The sequence below is a fragment of the Mesoplodon mirus genome (assembly GCF_964341445.2).
Source record: "Mesoplodon mirus genome assembly, chromosome: 5".
In the NCBI taxonomy this organism is placed as follows: domain Eukaryota; kingdom Metazoa; phylum Chordata; class Mammalia; order Artiodactyla; family Ziphiidae; genus Mesoplodon; species Mesoplodon mirus.
In genome coordinates, this window is record NC_138980.1 from 172,040,590 (window position 1) to 172,059,859 (window position 19,270).

The 19,270-nt window shown below is 44.5% G+C and overlaps 1 protein-coding gene across 1 annotated transcript in view; it reads left to right on the plus strand.

Annotated features, from left to right (window-relative positions):
- ANKH (ANKH inorganic pyrophosphate transport regulator) overlaps positions 1 to 19,270 on the plus strand; it is a 144,813-nt gene that overhangs the window by 81,118 nt on the left and 44,425 nt on the right. Inside the window, exons 3-5 of the mRNA XM_082623160.1 lie at positions 8,097 to 8,215; positions 11,498 to 11,581; positions 18,171 to 18,341. Coding sequence (XP_082479286.1) covers positions 8,097 to 8,215; positions 11,498 to 11,581; positions 18,171 to 18,341 — 374 coding nt within the window. The remainder of the gene's footprint in view (positions 1 to 8,096; positions 8,216 to 11,497; positions 11,582 to 18,170; positions 18,342 to 19,270) is intronic.

Genomic DNA, 19,270 nt, shown 5'->3' on the forward strand with positions numbered 1-19,270 from the left:
GAATGAGTGTTATTCAGGATTAATTCTTATCAGCAGTGAAAACAAATGAGATTGTTTTATGTATTAAAATTATCTCATTTTAGGGCCCCATGTTTCTATTTCAGATGAGACTCAATACTCTGGGCATAACATTCTTTCCATGAAACAACAAGAAAATTTTATCACACACAGTGACTGGCCTACGGTTTCACCAAGACCTAGGAAAGCCCCTTCCTTTAGAGCTGGAGTTCTACTTCTGCTGCCTTCTTGGTGGTGATAAAAAACCCTAAGGGCATGATCTCAGAACCTCTTGGCTTCAAAACAGCTCAGCTTACCTGGCATAAAAGTTGAATGGCACACCTACTGAACCCAGTTACGTAAAGCCTGTGAACAACACTTCACAAACCCATTGTGTGTCTTCAAATTGGCACTGGTTGTATGAGAACCATGAATGTCCGTGGTGAATGAAGAGCCAGGAGATTAACACAAACCATTTACAGTGTACTCGGGTGTCAACTCATGTTTACTCATGCCAAACCATTTACAGTGTACTCAGGTGTCAACTCATGTTTACTCATATAATTGTGAATCTAAAAGTAAATAGACTGAGGCCTCTGTGGTCTTCCTTTTTAATACAGCATAGGATTTTGTGCTAAGAACAATGTGGGCGAGAGGATGCTTCTCATGGGCCAAATATCCAGGCAAAGTGTTGCAATTGGTCATTTCATTTGGGCTCAGAGCTTCAGGGCATGGGGCAGAGAGGAGATGCCTTTCTTTCCCTTAACTTAAACCCTGAATACTAACTTATCTGCTGAGTTTTAAAGAAAACTTCTGCAGCTACATTTGATCTGGGCCATTTTCACAGATGGTATATGTACTTGAGAAAATTCCATATGTGAAATGAGTGGGTCTAAATAAATTTTTGCCTAAAAAGGAAGATAAGTTAGTTTCCTTTTAGCTACTTACTTCCAAATAAACCCAACATTCCCTGTTGTAGTCATGCTCAAATGAGACTTTGGGGCTAACAGCTAATTACAAGATGTCAGTAATTAAGGAAAACTTGAGTGTGCTGTGTTATTGACCCTGTGGGGAGGGACATTTGGTCCCTGAAATAAAAATCAAATTCATTTTCCAAGTTAAATGCAAGTTTTTCAATTTTAAAATGGAATCATAACATCTTACCTTTGAACCAAAATGGTTCTACCTCCCAGATATATTTAACAATTGCTTTTATCACTGTTGATATTTTTACAATTATCACTTTTTTTCCTTCCAGGAAACAAATGCTTTCTACAGTTACTAAGAAAGCAATATCAATTTCTTTCAAAGGCTTAAAACTCAAATTTTAATGATTTTCCCTCTTCTAGTTTGTTGGCCTCATTTCAATTTTCTGCCTCATGGTTTGATTCTTCTCTTGCCTTCTACTGTCTGCTGCATCAGGCATCTTTGCTCACCTTCCTTTCTCCATTTTTCCCTAATCCCGTAAGCTTTTCTATACTCAGATCTTGCCAGTTTTTCCCCATAACCTTGACCACAAGCTCCAGGTGGGATGTTGCTCTCTTGTCATCCTCCACTTTTTCCAACATTATTTTCCTACCATCCATAAACATCCCCCTATTCAGTTTCTGCTTTACAATGTGTCACCTACACTAGACACTAAAACCCATTTTCACATCTTAGTAATGCTAGAAACAGCCACTGACATCTCTACTTTAACAGTCAGCTCTCGGCTATCTATGCTTGGGACAAGAGAACAGTGACATAGATAAACACAAAAGCAAATATTCCAAATAATTTGACTTGAGAAGCCATTGTCTGCTCTCAGGCAGTCTTCCTAATTGTATTTTCTTGGCCTGATACTGAAATGGGTATGCATTCCCCACATGAACAGCTCCTCAGTAGGGCTTAGAGTAAGTACAAGAAGCCACATGTTACACATTCACCAGCTTAGCCCAGAGTGAGATAGGAACCAGAGTAATCTAGGCTTAAAACCAAATTTCTCTATATTATTTTGTTTAGGCAAAACTAGTCTAATTGCCTTAAACTTTCCTTTTTAGGTGCTATTTCCCTATCTCCTTAATAGATTTATTTCTGTTATCTAGACCTTCTAACTTTTCCATAGCATTTGTATAAGGGCATCCAAGAGCATAGAGAAGGGAGAAGTTCTTTCTCTTAGGGATTGGTTCTGAAAGGCTTGTGGGGTGGGTCATCTCTTAACTGGCTCTGAAAGTGTTGGTTGTATTCCAGCACAACTCTTTCTGATTTTTCCCTTACCTTTGATACAAGATGGAGTGGAGAATTTGACCCAGTGCTCTAAATGAATATTTTGCTGTAGCCACATAAGATTACAAATGGTGACTCTTTTTGTCTATTACATTTCTGTTAATTCTGTCTAACCTCAGGCTCGTGGTTTTAACAAAATCACCGTGTTCTATGCTTTTTCAGTTTAATGGCCAACTCCTTGGTTTCTTTTTGCTTTGTTTCCTAATTTAGCTGTTTATTCATTTTATTCTTTACAATATTCGTTACTTTCCCCAGCAAGATGCCTTCTGTATATTTAATGAGTATTTCTCTTTTTTTAGATACACTCAAACACTGATAAAATTCATCCATTTCCCCTTATGCTGTCATTAACATGAATGTTTAACCCTAAGCAGACACATCACTAGTATTAGTAGAGCTGACCTTCCTGCTTTGCATGTGGGGGGCTTTGACTAAACAAGAGTGAAAGAATTGCCCTTTGTTTAGCTCACCTGTAAAATAGTCCACTCCCCATCTGTCCTATCAGTGGTCCAACAAATTACTTATTGAACAAATAGTACATGCATGTCATTCAGGTCCTACTGATCAAAAGTTGGGTACGGAGGTGAGATAAATATAAAAGATATTCATCCTTGGGGAGGAAAAGAAGTGGGAGGCACACAGCCACCACGCATTTATGAATCAGGGGAGAATAAAGCAAGAAAATGAGTTCAGTGTTGAATATCACAGGTAACCGGGTGGATGCCCAGTGCTAGGGTGCAGGTAGCCAGGTAAAGGAGGTGTGCAGCCTGAGACTATAGAAGAGCCCGTTAGGCAACAGGGACAGGAAAAGGGGAAGAGAGGAAGAGAGAAAGGGAAGGAGAGCAGGGAAGGGCAAAGTAGAAAGAGGACCAGCAGGGAGGGGCGTTAGGCATTGAGCTCTGAGGCTGTAGCTGGGTCCCTTGGAGAGCCTTTGACACCAGTGAGAATTTTTTTGTGACATCTCAGGGACAGCTATATTGAATAAAGCAGATTGATTCTAGTGTTCATGTAAGTATGTTTACTACAGCTTTAACAACAAGGAAGATCTGTATATTCTGCTTATTTACTGCTTTATAACCTTATGATCTCTAAAGAAATTTCTAATATTTAGAAAAGTTCAGTGTATTTTGTCAGTCTGCATAATTTCCTGGGTTATGAACTAGTGCTGGGGCAAGGTACTCTTAAGATATTTTTTTTAAAGTTTGTGTGTTCCATGGCGCCTCCAGACATTGGAGAAATCCTGATTCCCAGCATGATCTCTATCTTAGATTTTTTTTTCCCGATCTGGATGAACTTTGACATTTCAAACTTTCAGTATCTACCAATAATCTACCAACTTCTGGAGGATCTTCTCACTTAGAAGGGACTTCAAACCTAAGCGTCACCAGCTTTGAAAAACCAGTTTCAGCTGTAGCTCCTTTCCTTCACTAACCTGGTGTCACATCTGGGCATCCGTTTACTGACCACAGTGAGACATTAGAGGTAGACTCAGGTCAGAGTGGACCAAACACTCCTTTGTAGGGTCAGCTGTTATTGTGCCTGCCCCAATAAAGGAGAGAACTTTCACTAGGTCCTTTTTATTACATTTGCCGTAAATAATGTTTTTTCTTGTGTTTCATATTCATTTTCTCTGATTTTTTTCTCTTTTTGGACCAGACTGGTAAGCCATGCATTCTCTCATCCTTGAGAGATTTGCACATGGTTATGGGTTTCCCCAGACATTTGCACATGGCTGGAGTGGGTCCCACTGATCACACAGGTACTTCCCCAGGAATGTATGGTGGAGATGGTGAGGAAAAGATGGCTCTAGAAAATGTACCACCCCAAACCTTATGCAATTAGCAGCCAAATGAGTAGACACTTGGAATTGTGTTGGACTGACAGACTTAAAATCTAGAGACCCGCTGGCCAAAAAGTTGATATCTATTCTATGTGTACTTGGAGCCTGGCTCAAGATACCCAAGTTGCAGGAGCCTTGGTAAACAGAACACAGTGGGTCAATCCGTAGCACTTGTGAGACTTTTAAACATAGGAACTAAGGAATTAGAATTAGAATAAGGGTTCCCAAATTTGCCCCTTGGAAATGCACATATTATTCTTTTACTAAAAATGGAAAGAGGCTTTTTCTTCAATTCCCATGGGAAAATTATAGGTAATGAGGCTTATTTTGATTAATACTAAATTTCATGGCATCTTGCAACAAGTGCTGGCGACTCTGGATGAACAAGTTTGAGAACCAGTGATTCTGGAAAGGTCCATCGCTCCATTACCCCAGAGTCTCACGGGAAAATAATTCTGAGGTCAGAGGAGCTAGGGATTCGAATGGCCCTTCCTGTTTCTTGTTTGGGCAGCTCAAAGCTGGCTACCTGTAAATAGGTTAAGTCTGTGTCCTGCTGCAGCCATGAACTCCATTTACATCTATTCAAAAACCTTGCTTAATTTTTCTTCCTAACGTCCTACTTTTCATAAGGAATATAAGCTATTTCAGAAGAGTCTTGGTAAGGCAGCTTATAGACGTTAAAGGTTACTAAATGTCATTAAGGCAGCTAGCCTGGTAATTATAGACTCTATGCAAAGTGCTTTAAACAAATTACCCCCAGCCTATACCTCCAGCCAGAAACAGCTCTGGGACACGGGAGGGGAGGGTGAGGGGATACTGGGTGGAAAACAGCCGCTGGGATTTTACTTTCCCAGCTCACAGGGTGGAAACAACCTTTGTAGTTATAACCAGACTCTTCTTCTACTGCATATGGGAGGAGTGAAAGGAAGGAAGAAAGACGGGAAGAAAGCTTCTTCCCTTGGCCTCCGAAGTTTTTCTCTAGTAGCTAAAGGAGGACAAGAAGTAAAAAGAAGCCAAAGCATCCTTGGGCCCATTGGTCTCAAAGTACCCCTGGCACCTGGGGACCCTGGAGCTGCAGTCTGAACAAAGCAAGGGGGTGAGGTGGGGGGAACATCCTGGCAGAGTCTGAGGCTTGGTTGAGCTCAGCACCCAGCAGTCCTTCAGACCCTGTTACACTTTAGATGTCAGCTCTTCATTGCTCTACATAAAGGCACTGTTTTTGATGTTTTAGTTAAAATAGTCTAATAAGTTGGTACACTTAGGTATATTCACAGAAGTAGAGAAGCTTCTTTCTACTGATCCCTAGACACTCAGGCCACACGAGCAAACTGCACACCCTGCTCTCAGCGGTTCAAACTCACACGTCCCTTCTTTTCCTGCCATTACCCCAGAGTCTCATGGGAAAATAATTCTCTCCTTCCTAGAAGCCACCTGTATGAGTTTGCTAGGTCTGTCCTAACAAAGCAACACAGACAGCAGAAGTGTGTGGTCCGTGAGACTGGAGGCTGGAAGGTCGAGGTGGCGGCAGTGAGGTTGGTTCCTTCCGAGGCCGTGACGGAGAGTCTGTCCCAGGCCCCTCTCCAGCTTCCAGTGGTTTGCAACGTGCGCTGTCCCTTGGCTTGTGGACGCATCTTCCCGATCTCTGCCTTCATGTTTTCATGGGCTTCTCCTTGTGCGTGTCTATCTCTGTGTCCAAATTCCCCCTTTTTAGAAGGACACCGAGAGCCCACTCTTCTCCAGTGTGACCCCATCTCAGCTACTTATACCTGCCATGACCTGGTTGTCAAATAAGGTCACCTTCTGAGGTCCTGGGGACCAGGACTCAACAAACGAATTGTGCGGGGACACAGGTCAACCCATACATGGCCCTCCGGATCTCAGCCTTTTCTAATCTCAAGGTCCCAGCTTTAGCCATCCAGTCCAGTCCAGTCAGCTGGTGTTTGTATGGGCGCTAACCTTTACCAGGGAAGTTTAGTTCCTGAGCTCTTCAGAACCAGCCCCGGGCTCGTGCACTTGGCATCACTTTGCTCGCCCAGCGTGGCTGCCTTTACTATTGCCAGCGGTCTCTGCTGGGAGGGGCAGTGGGGGGGGGGCAGGGGCAGGACCATCTCTGCGCAGGTTTCAGTGCAATGAACTTGACTGAATGAAAAGGAGTGTACAAACCAACAGCGGCCACAATTTCCAAATCTCGGCACCCGAACTCAGCTGTGTGTGTGTTCCAGCAACATCTTTATCCCGGCTTTGTGTTCCACCAGCTAATCTCAGGTCTGAATGCACTTCTCACCTCGCTGCCAAGTCGGGCTGGAGGGCTTCCTCCTGCTTTCCAGGATCAGGTCGCCCACGTGCCTTCTGATCCAAGCAGGGCATCACAGCTGCCTTCCTTGTCCCTGGCCGTAACTAATCCCATTTCCCCAGTCTTTTCTCTTTCTGCCAAGTGCCACCCTCCCTCCTGGATTTCTCTTCTTGCGGCCTCAGTGGTTTCGCTGGTCCCGCCACGCTCCACACCTGACGCCTGGGCTCACCTGGCAGCTCGCCTCTTGGTTTCCACCTCTGCCCTTCCTGGGAGGACTGGGACCGCCTCTCCTGCATTTGCCTGTCCCACCAGCATTGTATGCTGGATGTCTTAGCCATTCCAGCCCCTACCCCTTGAAGTCACTTACTTGTACCTCTACCCTCGCTGGGATTTCTATTTATAGACATTTAAATAACTTTGATATCATCCTGAAGAGCACACTTAATCCAACATCCCCATAATTCCAGACTAATCCCGACAGAGGATGGAGGATTATTTCTTTTTACCAGTTTATATGGTAATAAGTCGTCCCCCAAACTTTGAAATGGGGGAAGGGATTCTTATTATTTCACAAAGTGAGAGAGACACTAAATGTTATGTCCTTTCTGATTTCAAAGCAGCTTCTGCAGTTGTCAAGTACATGAATATTCATATTTATAAAAGAATGAACACAGCGGGAACACTACTGTGAGAGCACTATGAACACACAGAGATCGTTGTTTTCCTATATAGTCTAAACATTGTATCAGTGAGGTAGCAAAGAGCTTAACATTGTATTTAACCTTTACTGACAATGTCTGCCAGAACGTCTAGCAGACACTAGGAGACCTTTCTCTTTCTTCCTTTCTCTCCCTTTGGCACCAACACGTTCATTCAGCCTGTGTTGGTTAAGGCCCATTATGTTCCATTCACGCACTGGTCACAGGTCCTCATGTTGGAGGGACTTGGAAAGCACAGAGATAGCATTTTTCCACTGGGGAGACTATACCCACAGTTACCACCCTCCTCCCAAAAAAATGATACAAAAGGAATGACAAACAGTGAAAAGCTAGCTTTAACATTTTTATTGAAAGGTATGTTATCCCATTGTTATGTTAAAACACCCACGCATAACCCACCACACACACCTGTGAAAGAACTGGGCACTTAGAACCTAGAGTGTCAACTGTGACCCCTTCTGGGTAGAGGGATGAATAAGATTGTAGATGATTTTCTTCTTTTTGCATATCTGAATTTTCTAATTTTTGTACCAAAACCCAAATATTATATTTAAAATTGTTTTTAAACTTCTGAGGGCTTCCCTGGTGGCACAGTGATTAAGAATCCACCTGCCAATGCAGGGGACACAGATTCGAGACCTGGTCCGGGAAGATCCCACATGCCACGGAGCAACTAAGCCTGCGAGCCACAACTACTGAGCCCGCATGCCACAACTACTGAAGCCTGCGTGCCTAGAGCCCGTGCTCCACAGCAGGAGAAGCCACTGCAATGAGAGGCGTGCGCACCGCAACGAAGAGTAGCCCCCGCTCACCACAACTAGAGAAAAACCCGTGGGCAGCAACAAAGACCCAACGCAGCCAAAAATAAATAAAATAAGATAAATAAATTTATTTTTTAAAAAGCTTTTGAGATAAAAAGCTTATAAGGTTAATGTTTTCAAATTTTGCCATGTTTTGTTTTGTTTTGCTTTACCTTTTGCAGCATATAGCGACTTAGGCTACTACATCATCAATAAATTGCACCATGTGGATGAGTCAGTGGGGAACAAAACAAGAAGGGCCTTCCTGTATCTTGCTGCCTTCCCTTTTATGGATGCAATGGTGAGTAGAGAAGATCGTTGGCACTGTTTAAAAAAATTATGGTAAAAAATACATAACCTAAACTTTACTATTTTAACCATTTTTATGTATACAGTTCGGTGGCATGTAGTATATTCACATTGCTGTGACTCTTCAGAACTCTTTTCATCTTGGGACACTGACTCTATTCCCATTAAACACTGCCTCCCCATCCTCCTCTCCCCCAGCCCCTGGCAACCCAGAAATGGAAATGGCTCCACTTATTCCCCCCGAGAAATGACCAGCACATCTGAGGCTGGCTTCACCGCCCACCACATTTTTTTTACGATTGTGATAATATACATATAACATAAAACTTCCCATCTTACCATTTTGAAGTGTCCAGTTCAGGGGCGTTAGGTGCATTCACATCGTGGTGCTCCCGTCACCGCCGTCCACCCTCCTCCCTCTCCATCTTCCCAGCTGAGTCTCTTCCCCATTGAACACTAACTCCCACACCCCCACCCCAGCCCCTGGCTCCCACCACTCTACTTCTGTCTCTATGAACTTGACTGTTCTCGGTACCTCGTGAGTGGAATCATACAATATTTGTCTTTTTGTGACTGGCTTATTTCACTTAGCAAAATCTCTTCAAGGTTCATGCATGTTGTATGCAGCATGTGTCAGAATGTCCCTCTTTTTAAGGCTGAATAGTATCCCTTGTATGTGTACGCCACATTTGGTTTACCCTTTCATCCATCAGTGGACACCTGGGTTACTTCCACCTTTTGGCTACTATGAATAATGCCACTATGAACATGAGTGTGCACATATCCCTTTGAGCCCTTGCTTTCATTCTTTTGGGTATATACCCAGAAGTGGAATTGCTGGATCATATGGTAATTCTGTTTTTAATTTTTTGAGAACCCGTCATACTGAGTTCAGCAGCAGCTGCACCATTTTACATCCCCACCAGCAGTGCAGAAGGGCTCCAACTGACCGCTGACTTTTAACCAGTCCATCTTTTCAGTTTATTTTATGAGAATTATCTATATTTGCCACAAGTTCTGGCAGTAGGCAAGAGAGCTTGTTTGAAAATTTGATTCAAATATAAATTCCTTTCTGATATATTCAGGATCAAGGGATCAGAATAGCTTTCAGTTAAACTTACCACTTGTGTGGTATAAGCACCCAAAGCTTTTTAGAAAAAGACTCGCTTGAATATACTGATAGGATTTTATTACTTTAATAGCCAGCTTTGCTAGATTAGCTAAGGGTGGCTGACTTCCATAGATTAAATTCTTTGTTCTGATACTGAAGAGTTCTCAGAGAATGCTTTTTTCCTATTCATCGGTGTTATAGATATAAAAGAGACTTAGCCAAATATATATATTTATATTTATATATTTCCAACAATGTCTAATGCTAGAAAATAAACCTTTTCTTTGGGCTCCATTTTAAATTACCCTTGGAAGGAGACTTTAACATATGATAATTTATATAGGTTTTTCTACCATTCCTTACCTCCAGTTCTATATACATTAGACATGTGAGATGAATGGAGGTACTGAGGTATGGCATTAGCCCCAAATCCTCGGAGGAATGAGGCAATGTAAAAATGTATGTGGTCCATCCTCTCAGATGTCATCAGAAGCCTTAATGTGCCTGTAGCTGGGTTATGGGGGGCAGCCTTCTTGAATCTGACAGCTTCCTACTGGTGGGCCAGGGAGCCTTAGATATGAAACCCTTAGTTTCCACCGGAGGTCCCGATTTTCAGTGGTCGTGACCTCACTTTAGTCGGAGAATTTGGCCACTGGAACACTTGTACCTGGATTTTCTTTTTCTTGCTTATCACCAGGTGTGTTTACTCTGGTAGTTGGCGCATACCCCTTGCTCCCATACCCCCTACCCCAAGAAGAAAACAGCCAAGGGTTTGGAGTGTGTAGAACCAGATTCCCCACTGGGCCCAGGCTGCACTGCGGTAGCACCACACTGCTTTCAAAGCAGCGAGAGAACTGAATGGAGTGACCTTTTTCACAACCTAAGAGAGTAAAAGCCCAGCTTCTTCAGCAGAGTCCATGATGCTGCTCGAATGCCTGCCCTCCTATCTTTACTGGGACTGTGTAAACACATAGATGAATTACAAGTACACAGTGAACTCAGGGGACTCAGGACTAAAAGTGACTCACAGACTCTTTAGTGCCCTGGGTTCCACTTCCCTTCTTTGATTATTTGCCACGGAAGTTTCCAAAACTCAGTCTAACACCAGAACATCTGTGATGGACACCCTTTTCTTCCATGTTTCATCTCTCAACTCCCCCAAAAAGCCCAGTAGTAAGAGATTGCTAATAAAAACCAAAATAATACATATCATCACCCCAAACACACACACACACACACACACACACACACACACACACACACACACACACCTTGCAGCATGGCCCTGATGTATTTGTTGGAGAGATAATATTTGCAAATCACAAAGCTTATCGTCCAGACAGCTTTTGGTCAACAAAGAGAGCCTACAGGCCACAGTTTGCAAATGTTATCTACACTTTGCATTTCTTTTCACATTTAGCACCTTTGGCCCCACGAACTGAGGAGGAAGTCGTTGTAGCAGCAGCTATAAAGTCTTGACACAGACCTAGGAAATAAATCATACTTGTCTGATTATGTTTAGCTCACGTGACATGGTGTTTCTTTGTCAGTTCAGTTCAGCCTTTACTGGTTAGAAGGATGATGCCTAAGCGGATCCTACTTTGAACTTCAAACCTTCTCCAAACCTGCCATCCCCTGGAACTTTCATTGTCTGTAACCCTTGGAGGACCTTCCTCTTAATTTTCCTCAAAGGCACAAAGTGACAGATCGGATCCTACCCAAACTTAAAGAGAAGGAAATAGTAGAACCCTGATCAGACAGTGAGTGCCTGCAATGACGGTAGTAACTCAGATCCAGTTTAGAGCCCTCATTAGAACATGCTTCACGGACGGAGAATGCTGTGCTTTGTGACTCCCACTGGTCCCCCATTCCTGGTATTCAGCCAGGTTTCCTGCCAGGCACACAAACCAGTACACTAGTCTGCATAGAACTGGTACCAAATAAACACTGTGCAGTCATTGGTTCCACTTAAAAGTCTCATGTGGTCCTAGCCACCAGGCTAAGTTACAGTCATTTTACCAATCAAAGATTTATGAAACCTGTGCTACTAAAGTTGGGGGGTGCGTTTCTATTCTATTTCAGGAATGCCCAGGGACTCGTAACGACCAGAAATAACCTAATCCCAAAGGTGTATCTCATACCCTATTCTCTCCTTCCTGACAGGCATGGACCCATGCTGGCATTCTCTTAAAACACAAATACAGTTTCCTGGTCGGATGTGCCTCAATCTCAGACGTCATAGCTCAGGTAAGTGGTCCGTGTGTCCATCAAAGCTGCTCAGAGCCCCTTTCAGGTGATGATGGACAGAACCGGCTGATGCCTCATTTTACAAACATCCACTCCGCGAGCATCCCTGCATTACTCAGATCAAACGTGAACTTCCATAAATGCTTGTTAAGTGAATGAGAAAATGGAACCCCCCCCCATGATACAAGCGCATAGGATCTTGCAGGAATGGGTGTTGTAGGAATTTAAATTTACTATCAGAGGTTTTGCCCTTTATTGTTAAGGCACTTGCACGTGAAATGACTCTGAAGTCAAAGCTAGTGGGTGGTCACAGGGTCGATGTGCACACGTGGGCCTCTGTGTGGCCAAGTCACTAGGTGCTAGTTTCTAGAGAACGCTCCTAGGAATTTTTCTTTTTTTTTTTTTTTTTTTTTTTTTGCCGTATGCGGGCCTCTCACTGTTGTGGCCTCTCCCGTTGTGGAACACAGGCTGCGGACACGCAGGCTCAACGGCGGTGGCTCACGGGCCCAGCCGCTCCGCGGCATGTGGGATCTTCCCGGACCGGGGTACGAACCCGTGTCCCCTGCAACGGCAGGCGGACTCTCAGCCACTGCGCCACCAGGGAAGCCCTAGGAATTATTCTTAAATGTTGTTGTCACCTGGGGCTGCCACTCACGCATCATTCTCCCATGTTTGGAAAGAATCAGGAGGTTGGCTTCGTCTGAGAACATTATACTTCTGGCCAGTTCCCTGAGGTCTGGCACCAGCCCTGGTTTCCATTCTCCTTCCTGTCTTCTTCCTCCAAAGATTCCATGAAAAATTTTAGCAGCAAATTAGATTTAATTCCCATAGTCTCTAAGTTAGACTTAGTTCCTACAGTCAGGGGTTTGGAGAACTATTTCTTCACGGAGAAGGAGGTGGACTGATTTCTAAGCTCCCTTCCCAATTCTCAGTTCCATTCTGCGAACATGTCCATGCATTTCTTCCTGGTTCTTCCCTTTTGTACACGCTAGTCTTTCAGCCACCTTTTTGAAATAATCTACTGTTCAACTGTTAGTACCTCCTAAAGACCAGGAATTAAATTTCCAAATTAATTGCATTTACTCTATGGATCACTATTAAAAGTAATTAAAATTACTTCCTGCTAACATTATTTTGTGTGTGTGAGTGTGTGTGAGTGTGTGCACACACACATGCTTGAATACTAGCTAACGTCATTCTCTGATATATCTTTGTTAGTTTTCTTGGTGAGTTATTAGAGATTTTTTTGCCTGGTCTTACTTTTAATTCATCCTCTGAGGGATGAACTAAACTGTCTTGTTCACTCTAATCACTTAACTTGAAATTAAGGAAACAACTCTTATTTTCAGCATTAGCATCAGCCACTCAGTGAGCATTTGTAGATACGTTATCTCAAAAGCAAAAAAAAAAAAACCCCCAAAACCCACCTATCTTTGCCTAAGATAAATATAGCAGCATCCAAGGGTAGAGGAAAAAATCATATCCCTGAAAAATTCTTTGCCAGTGTTCCTACAGCCATTTTCCTTCTTAATTTTAAACCTGGTCCTGGCCGCTGCCTGTTGGGAGGGCTCAAAAGTTCAGAATAAGCATAACTGGTTAGTAGGGGCGATGGAAGCTGGATTCAGGTGCCATCTGGCCTTGGGCTTTTCCTGGTGAAGTTTCTATTTTAAACCTTATGGCTGGAGTTCCTGCCACAATGTGGTTGGCGGAATAAATTCAATGTTTGTTCTTAAGTTTTCTGCTCCCACTCCCACCCCCAGCTTCAGTCGTCTCATTACTTGAAAGCATTTGTTAATTACCAGACTTGGTAATGAATAAATAGATCCTAGGCAAAGTCCTTTGAAATACCACCTTGGCACAGATAGATAGGGAGTAATCACCAATGATAAAATGAAAAGAGTTTATAATGCCTTGGATTTCAGTGGCAACTCTCAGTTTGAAAAACTTTTACTAAGCTAATTAATTTCACGTCATAATACAAGAAAACCCTCTTGCTTTGGTCCTAACATGCCATGCTTTCCTGTGTCACCATTATTGTAATAGTCCTATGTTTTTGATTTATTTTTTGATCATCTAGATTTCCTCAGCTTGCTCAGTATCAAATGAGAATTCTCATGGGGTGTTGGGCCTCAGTGGGACCTCTAGTCCTTTCCCCTTTGTGCTGTCATCAGCCCTGGCCTTCTGAAGTCAGCTGAGATCCCAGGGATGGGATCCAAGGATCCCAGGATCCCAGCTGAGTAATCTGGCCGCACTACTGTAGGTCCCTGTGTCTCCTGCCTTTCCAGCTCGGCCTTCGGGCAAGATCCCCGTCCTGAACCACCCAACGGTGTGCACCTGGCACCACCGGCACCCAGGTAGCAAGCACTCCAGCAAAAAGTTACACAGCGGGACAAACTGATCAAAGTATAGATTCATACTCTCATCACTCACCTCGGCGGACTCTAGTAACCATGTCAGAGGGTCTCCACCCACCTCACTCTCCCTGGCAGGTGACCTCATGCCCTACCCCACTGGGAAATTTAAACCCACATGCCTACTTTCAGACCCTTGCCTCATCTCCGTTCCCCCTCCCATTACAGGAGAGGAGGTGTCCCTCCTCCGTCCAAGGCCACTTCTTCCTCCTGTGCCTTGAAGCCTATCCTGCCCTGCTTTCTCAGGAACCTTATTTGATCGGTTATCGGTGACTCCTTCTCTCTCCCCTGGATCATTTCTCTTTGACATGGAAACATGCTCAGACATCTGCCATCTTAACACAATAACAACAACAAGCTTTTCCTCATGTATGTCTTTAGCTACAATTCTCTATTCCTTCCCAGCCACACCTTTTGGAAGGCCAGTTTCCTCTCACCGTCTCCACTTTTTCAATTCTCTTTCTTCCTTTTACCTGCCCCACGCTGACCTCCACTCCCATCACTTCACCCACACTGTTCTCACCAGTGACCCTCTTGCCACTGAATCCAGCGGGCACTTTTTGTTGACTTAATGGATGTCTCAGCAACTCTTCACTCTGTTGACTGCTCCTTCGTCCATGAAACATCCCTTCCCATTGGCTCTCACACCACCACGTCCTGGTTTTTCTCCTACTTCTGATGGCCGAGCTCATCTATTGATGTGTAAATGTTGAAGTTCCTCAAGACCCATCTCTCTCCTTACTGTGTATTCTATTCATGAAGAATCTACTGCGTGCCCTACGTTTAAACCATCTGTAACATGATTGATGATCACCAAATAAATATCTGTGGCCAAGCCCTCTCCTCTGAGCTCTAGACAAGCCATCTAAATATCTCTATGCTATTTCCACTCACATCTTTCAGAGACATCGTAAGCCTCAATTCATACTCTTCATGATCTTGATGATTGTGGTTTTGAATGAATCTGTGCCCCTACCATCAGCTCAGAAACCTGGGAGCCACCCTAGGAGCATCCCTCTTCAGGACCATCCGTCTAAATTTTTTAATCCTAGATGTTTCCTTATCTGCCCTCTTCTCCCCATCTCTGCTGCCCTCGCCCTGGTCTGAGGGATCACCCCTCCCACCTGAACTCTCAGCAATGCCTCCTGACTCGGGCCTGCCCCTCTGCTCCGGCTCTCCTCCATCCTTCCCCACTGCGGCCACAGGGATCTATTCTCAGTGAAATTCTGGCCATCTCACCCCCTGCCTAGAACCTGCTTTCGAATCACCTCCTGGTGTTCTTGAGATAAAAAGCCAAAATCCTGATCATGGTCTATGAGGTGCTGAAACCCCACAGGCTCTGCTTCTTCCCCAGCCCCGTCACTCTCCTCTTGTCCCCTTGCTCTCTTGTCCCCGTGGCCCTCCAGCCACGGTCCTCCCTTCCGACCTCTTCAGTGTGGCCGAGCTGCCTCCCCCTGGGGGCTTTGCCTGGATCCTTCCGCCCGGAAGGAGACGCCCTGCCTCGGCTTTCCCCACCTAACCCTGGCTCCTGTCAGCCCCTGCCGGCTCCTTCCAAGGCATTGGGTCTCGGCTCAGATGCACCCCTCATGGGGTGCCCTCCCTCCCCCCACAGCCTGGCTTTCCCAGCACCACTGCCCTCTTTCCTTCACAGGCCTTCTCACAGGTTGATGACCATTTCTGCCTTCCCCACGAGGCTGTCAGCTCCAGGAGAACAGAGCCTGGTACAATCGTATCTATCATTGAATCCCCAGCACCCAGGACGGGGCCAGCACGTAACAGGCTTTCCCGGGGAAACTCCTCACCACTGAGGCAGTGGCTTACCCGCAGAAAATAATCCAACACAGTGTTGATGGTGGCATCAGAATCAAACATCTGAATTCTGGATGGAATTGCAAAAGGCCCAGGTGGTATTTTACGTTGATAAATGATACAACCCATGGTGAAGATGTAAGATGTATGGTATGTGTTGGACCACATGGCATCAAGCTAGTACCATGAAGGAGGCTGAGAAAATCTTCACTTCGGCCTTGATCGCTACTGGCCCAATGCCTCCCGCCCGCCCTCTGTCACACTCTAGCCCGCTCTGTCCTCGGGCCACTTTCTTGTCACACCTCCCCCTCCCTTTTCCTTCAGTTCCACATCCCCTTCCGTGGCCCTGCTCGTCTTGCATGGCCATCCTGATGGCGTCACCGGGAGCCTTTCTGCACTGGGCAGAGAAGGGGTTGGTCTTCACATATCCATTTTCCCTCCAGTGTGTTTTCAGTCTCTAAACATGACCATCTTCGTTTACACTGTAGGTTTGTGTATGTCGAATCTTAAGCTTGCTTCAGACAGACTAGTCTGCTTACATATTAGGGCCCCTTAAGGCCTCTGATGAGTTAGAGACATAAATGGGCATCTTGGCCACATTACAGAACTCAATCTTCTGTTCCAAACACAGTGGGTCCCTCACAAGGCTTCCCCCAGCTGGTCTTTGCATCCCTCAGTTAATACAGTACATTTGTTCCACTGGGAAGCAACAGGCATGGAGATAGTCACGGGCATCTTTCTTTCCATCAACGGGCTCCACTGTACCCTTGGTGAAAGTGAATGTGAGTGTGTGATCGTGAGCGCGAGTGGACACTCACGCGTCCATGCCCCGGGCAGCCTGGTCATGTCCATGCAGCCAAGCGGTAGTAGCTCTGTCCCCTGCGTTCCCCTAAGGACGTCTCTGTCCCATTGACCGGTTTGAGAACAGCAACCCGGGCACAAGTGTCGGTTTGTGCTACAAGCAAACCTCCTCTAACATCTAATACTATTATTGCATTCAGAAGAGTTTCCCTGGATTACCCTGCTTTTCTCTGTTCCCTGTGGCAACTGAACGCACTCATGTGATGAACTGTGCTCATTCTCCAGCTTCTTTTTTAACTTTCTGTCATCACTGATTTCTTGAGAATGCAGTGATCAGGGTACGCCTCCTTTGGTCAGGATCATTTAGTGGTGGTGTATTTCACAAGCCTATCATTCCATGGATATTTGGCTATTAAGATTGATGTAGCCCCCCCCAAAAATTTAAAAATTTTTAAAAAAATAAATAAATGAAAGAAGGAGAGGAAAATGGATACTACTTAACAAAATCTCTAAGGACAAATACAAAACTAATGTAGGGCTGATATTCAGCTGGTTCTTACCATAATAGCCAGGCATGTTGTCTGTTCTGTTCAGTTGTTCAGTCTGTTGGTAAATATTTAGAATATTACTCCTGAAAATAATCAAACAGATTCATTGCTGTAGTGGACAGAAAATGGATGGATGGGGTTCAAAGGTACTACGTAGACTTTTTATAAATCTTGATATTTAATCACCGTGTTCCTCTTCAAAATAAGTTAAACAAACAAACAAAAAAAGATTGTTGTAGCCCAGACAATCTCTCCCCTCCCCCATTACCCTATTTGTGCACTCAGTACGCCTCAGTGGTCTTCCAAACACGTGAATCCCAGGAGGGACTCTGGGCAGAGGTGGGGCTGATTCTCTGATTTCTGCAGGATAGGAGGTTAAATACATTGATAAGTTTGCTTTAGAGCCTGTACTGTTCAGTAGAGATTGACACTTTACTATTATTTCAATCCCTCTTGACTTTGTATTTTTTGACCTATGCCACTTCTGTAAGTTAATATCTTAAATTGTAATTATCCTGTTTTATAATAATTAGCATTGGTGCTTTTGCAGCATTTTTAGTGGATTCCATGTTATAAATGTTAGTGTCCATTTTTCTGTGTACCATCATTGGTCACTGTTCTATCCTTTGTGGAAGGTCACTTAGGTCCTCTGGTGTGGATTACATGTGTACATCGATGGGGCAAAGCTCTTCTGCATCCTCTGGGGTCTGGGAATCCAAAGTTTCTAGACTTTTTTTAATCGATAACCTTAACCAGATGTGCAGTTGCCTTAAAAGAATCTTAATGATGAATATAACAGAATGATCGTGTGCTCTTCCAGGGAATCCCAAATGCATGACCCTGAATTCTCTGAGAGCAGTATCGAGCTGTAGCCCAATACTGTTTCTGTTCTCCTTCTCATCAGTGTCAAGGTTTTCGCTCAGAGATACATCTCACCTGGGTGCAAGAGGTCGGGCTGCGCTTCCAATGATTGGTTCCGTCTTCTCCCTACTGACTTGTTCTTGTTTCCCCATCTCTCAGGTCGTTTTTGTCGCCATTTTGCTTCACAGTCATCTGGAATGCAGAGAGCCTCTGCTCATCCCCATCCTATCCTTGTACATGGGTGCCCTTGTGCGCTGCACCACCCTGTGCCTGGGCTACTACAAGAACATCCACGACATCATCCCGGACAGGAGTGGACCGGAGCTGGGGGTAGGTCCTTAGACCTCGAGGACATGCTGTCTGTACATCCACGTGGAATATAGTTTCACCCCACATGTATGAAACGAGACATCAGTGTAACAAGCACATGCTCTGGGATGTTATATCTCCAGGCCAAGTGCTTCACAGTGTCCACAGGGAAAGACAGCTGGAGAACTGATGAACTCTGGAGATGAAAGAGTCCTTAGAGGTCACGCTCCAGCCTCCTGGCCTCCATACGAGGAGACCAAGTCACAGTGAGTCATGCCAGGCCGAGGAGGAGACACAGCATTGACGTCCTCCTTACTCTCTGTTGTCAAAAGGAAGTCATTCTGTGCTCGACAGAGATTTTAGGACCCCTGGTACCATGGAACTCACATTTGATGATTTTTAATTTCACACCAGGGATCCAGGCTGTGTTTGTACTTTCTGTGCTGGCCAAACACACTCACTCATTCAGGTGCCTTCGATGGAGGGAGCGGAGTATTTAGGTACCACAGGGCAACACAGGAAAGTTTTAAAGACGGTCTCTGGCCTCAAGCAGCTTTACGTCCCCTTTGGCTTATCCAACACAGAAGCGACATTCAGACATGAACCCAAGAAAGTACAGAGACTGCAATGGGAGTTCAAGAACTTCGCTCACTGAGGCTGAGGGAACGTAGATAGGGATGAGATCTAAAAAGCCCCCTTGATGGAATCAGAGCTTGGCCTGTGCCTCGAAAGGTGAATACGGTACAAGCAAGATACAATCTTATACAAGTGACCAAAGCGTTCTTTTCATCATCATTATAAACAGTATCTGATTTATATGTGTGCTAATTTCTCTATCCTTAGGTATCATTTGGGTTGGTATCCATCTAGATATAAGGCAGATATGCATGATTATGTATATTATATATATATATTATATATATATTTATATAAATATGGCCCTGAATAAA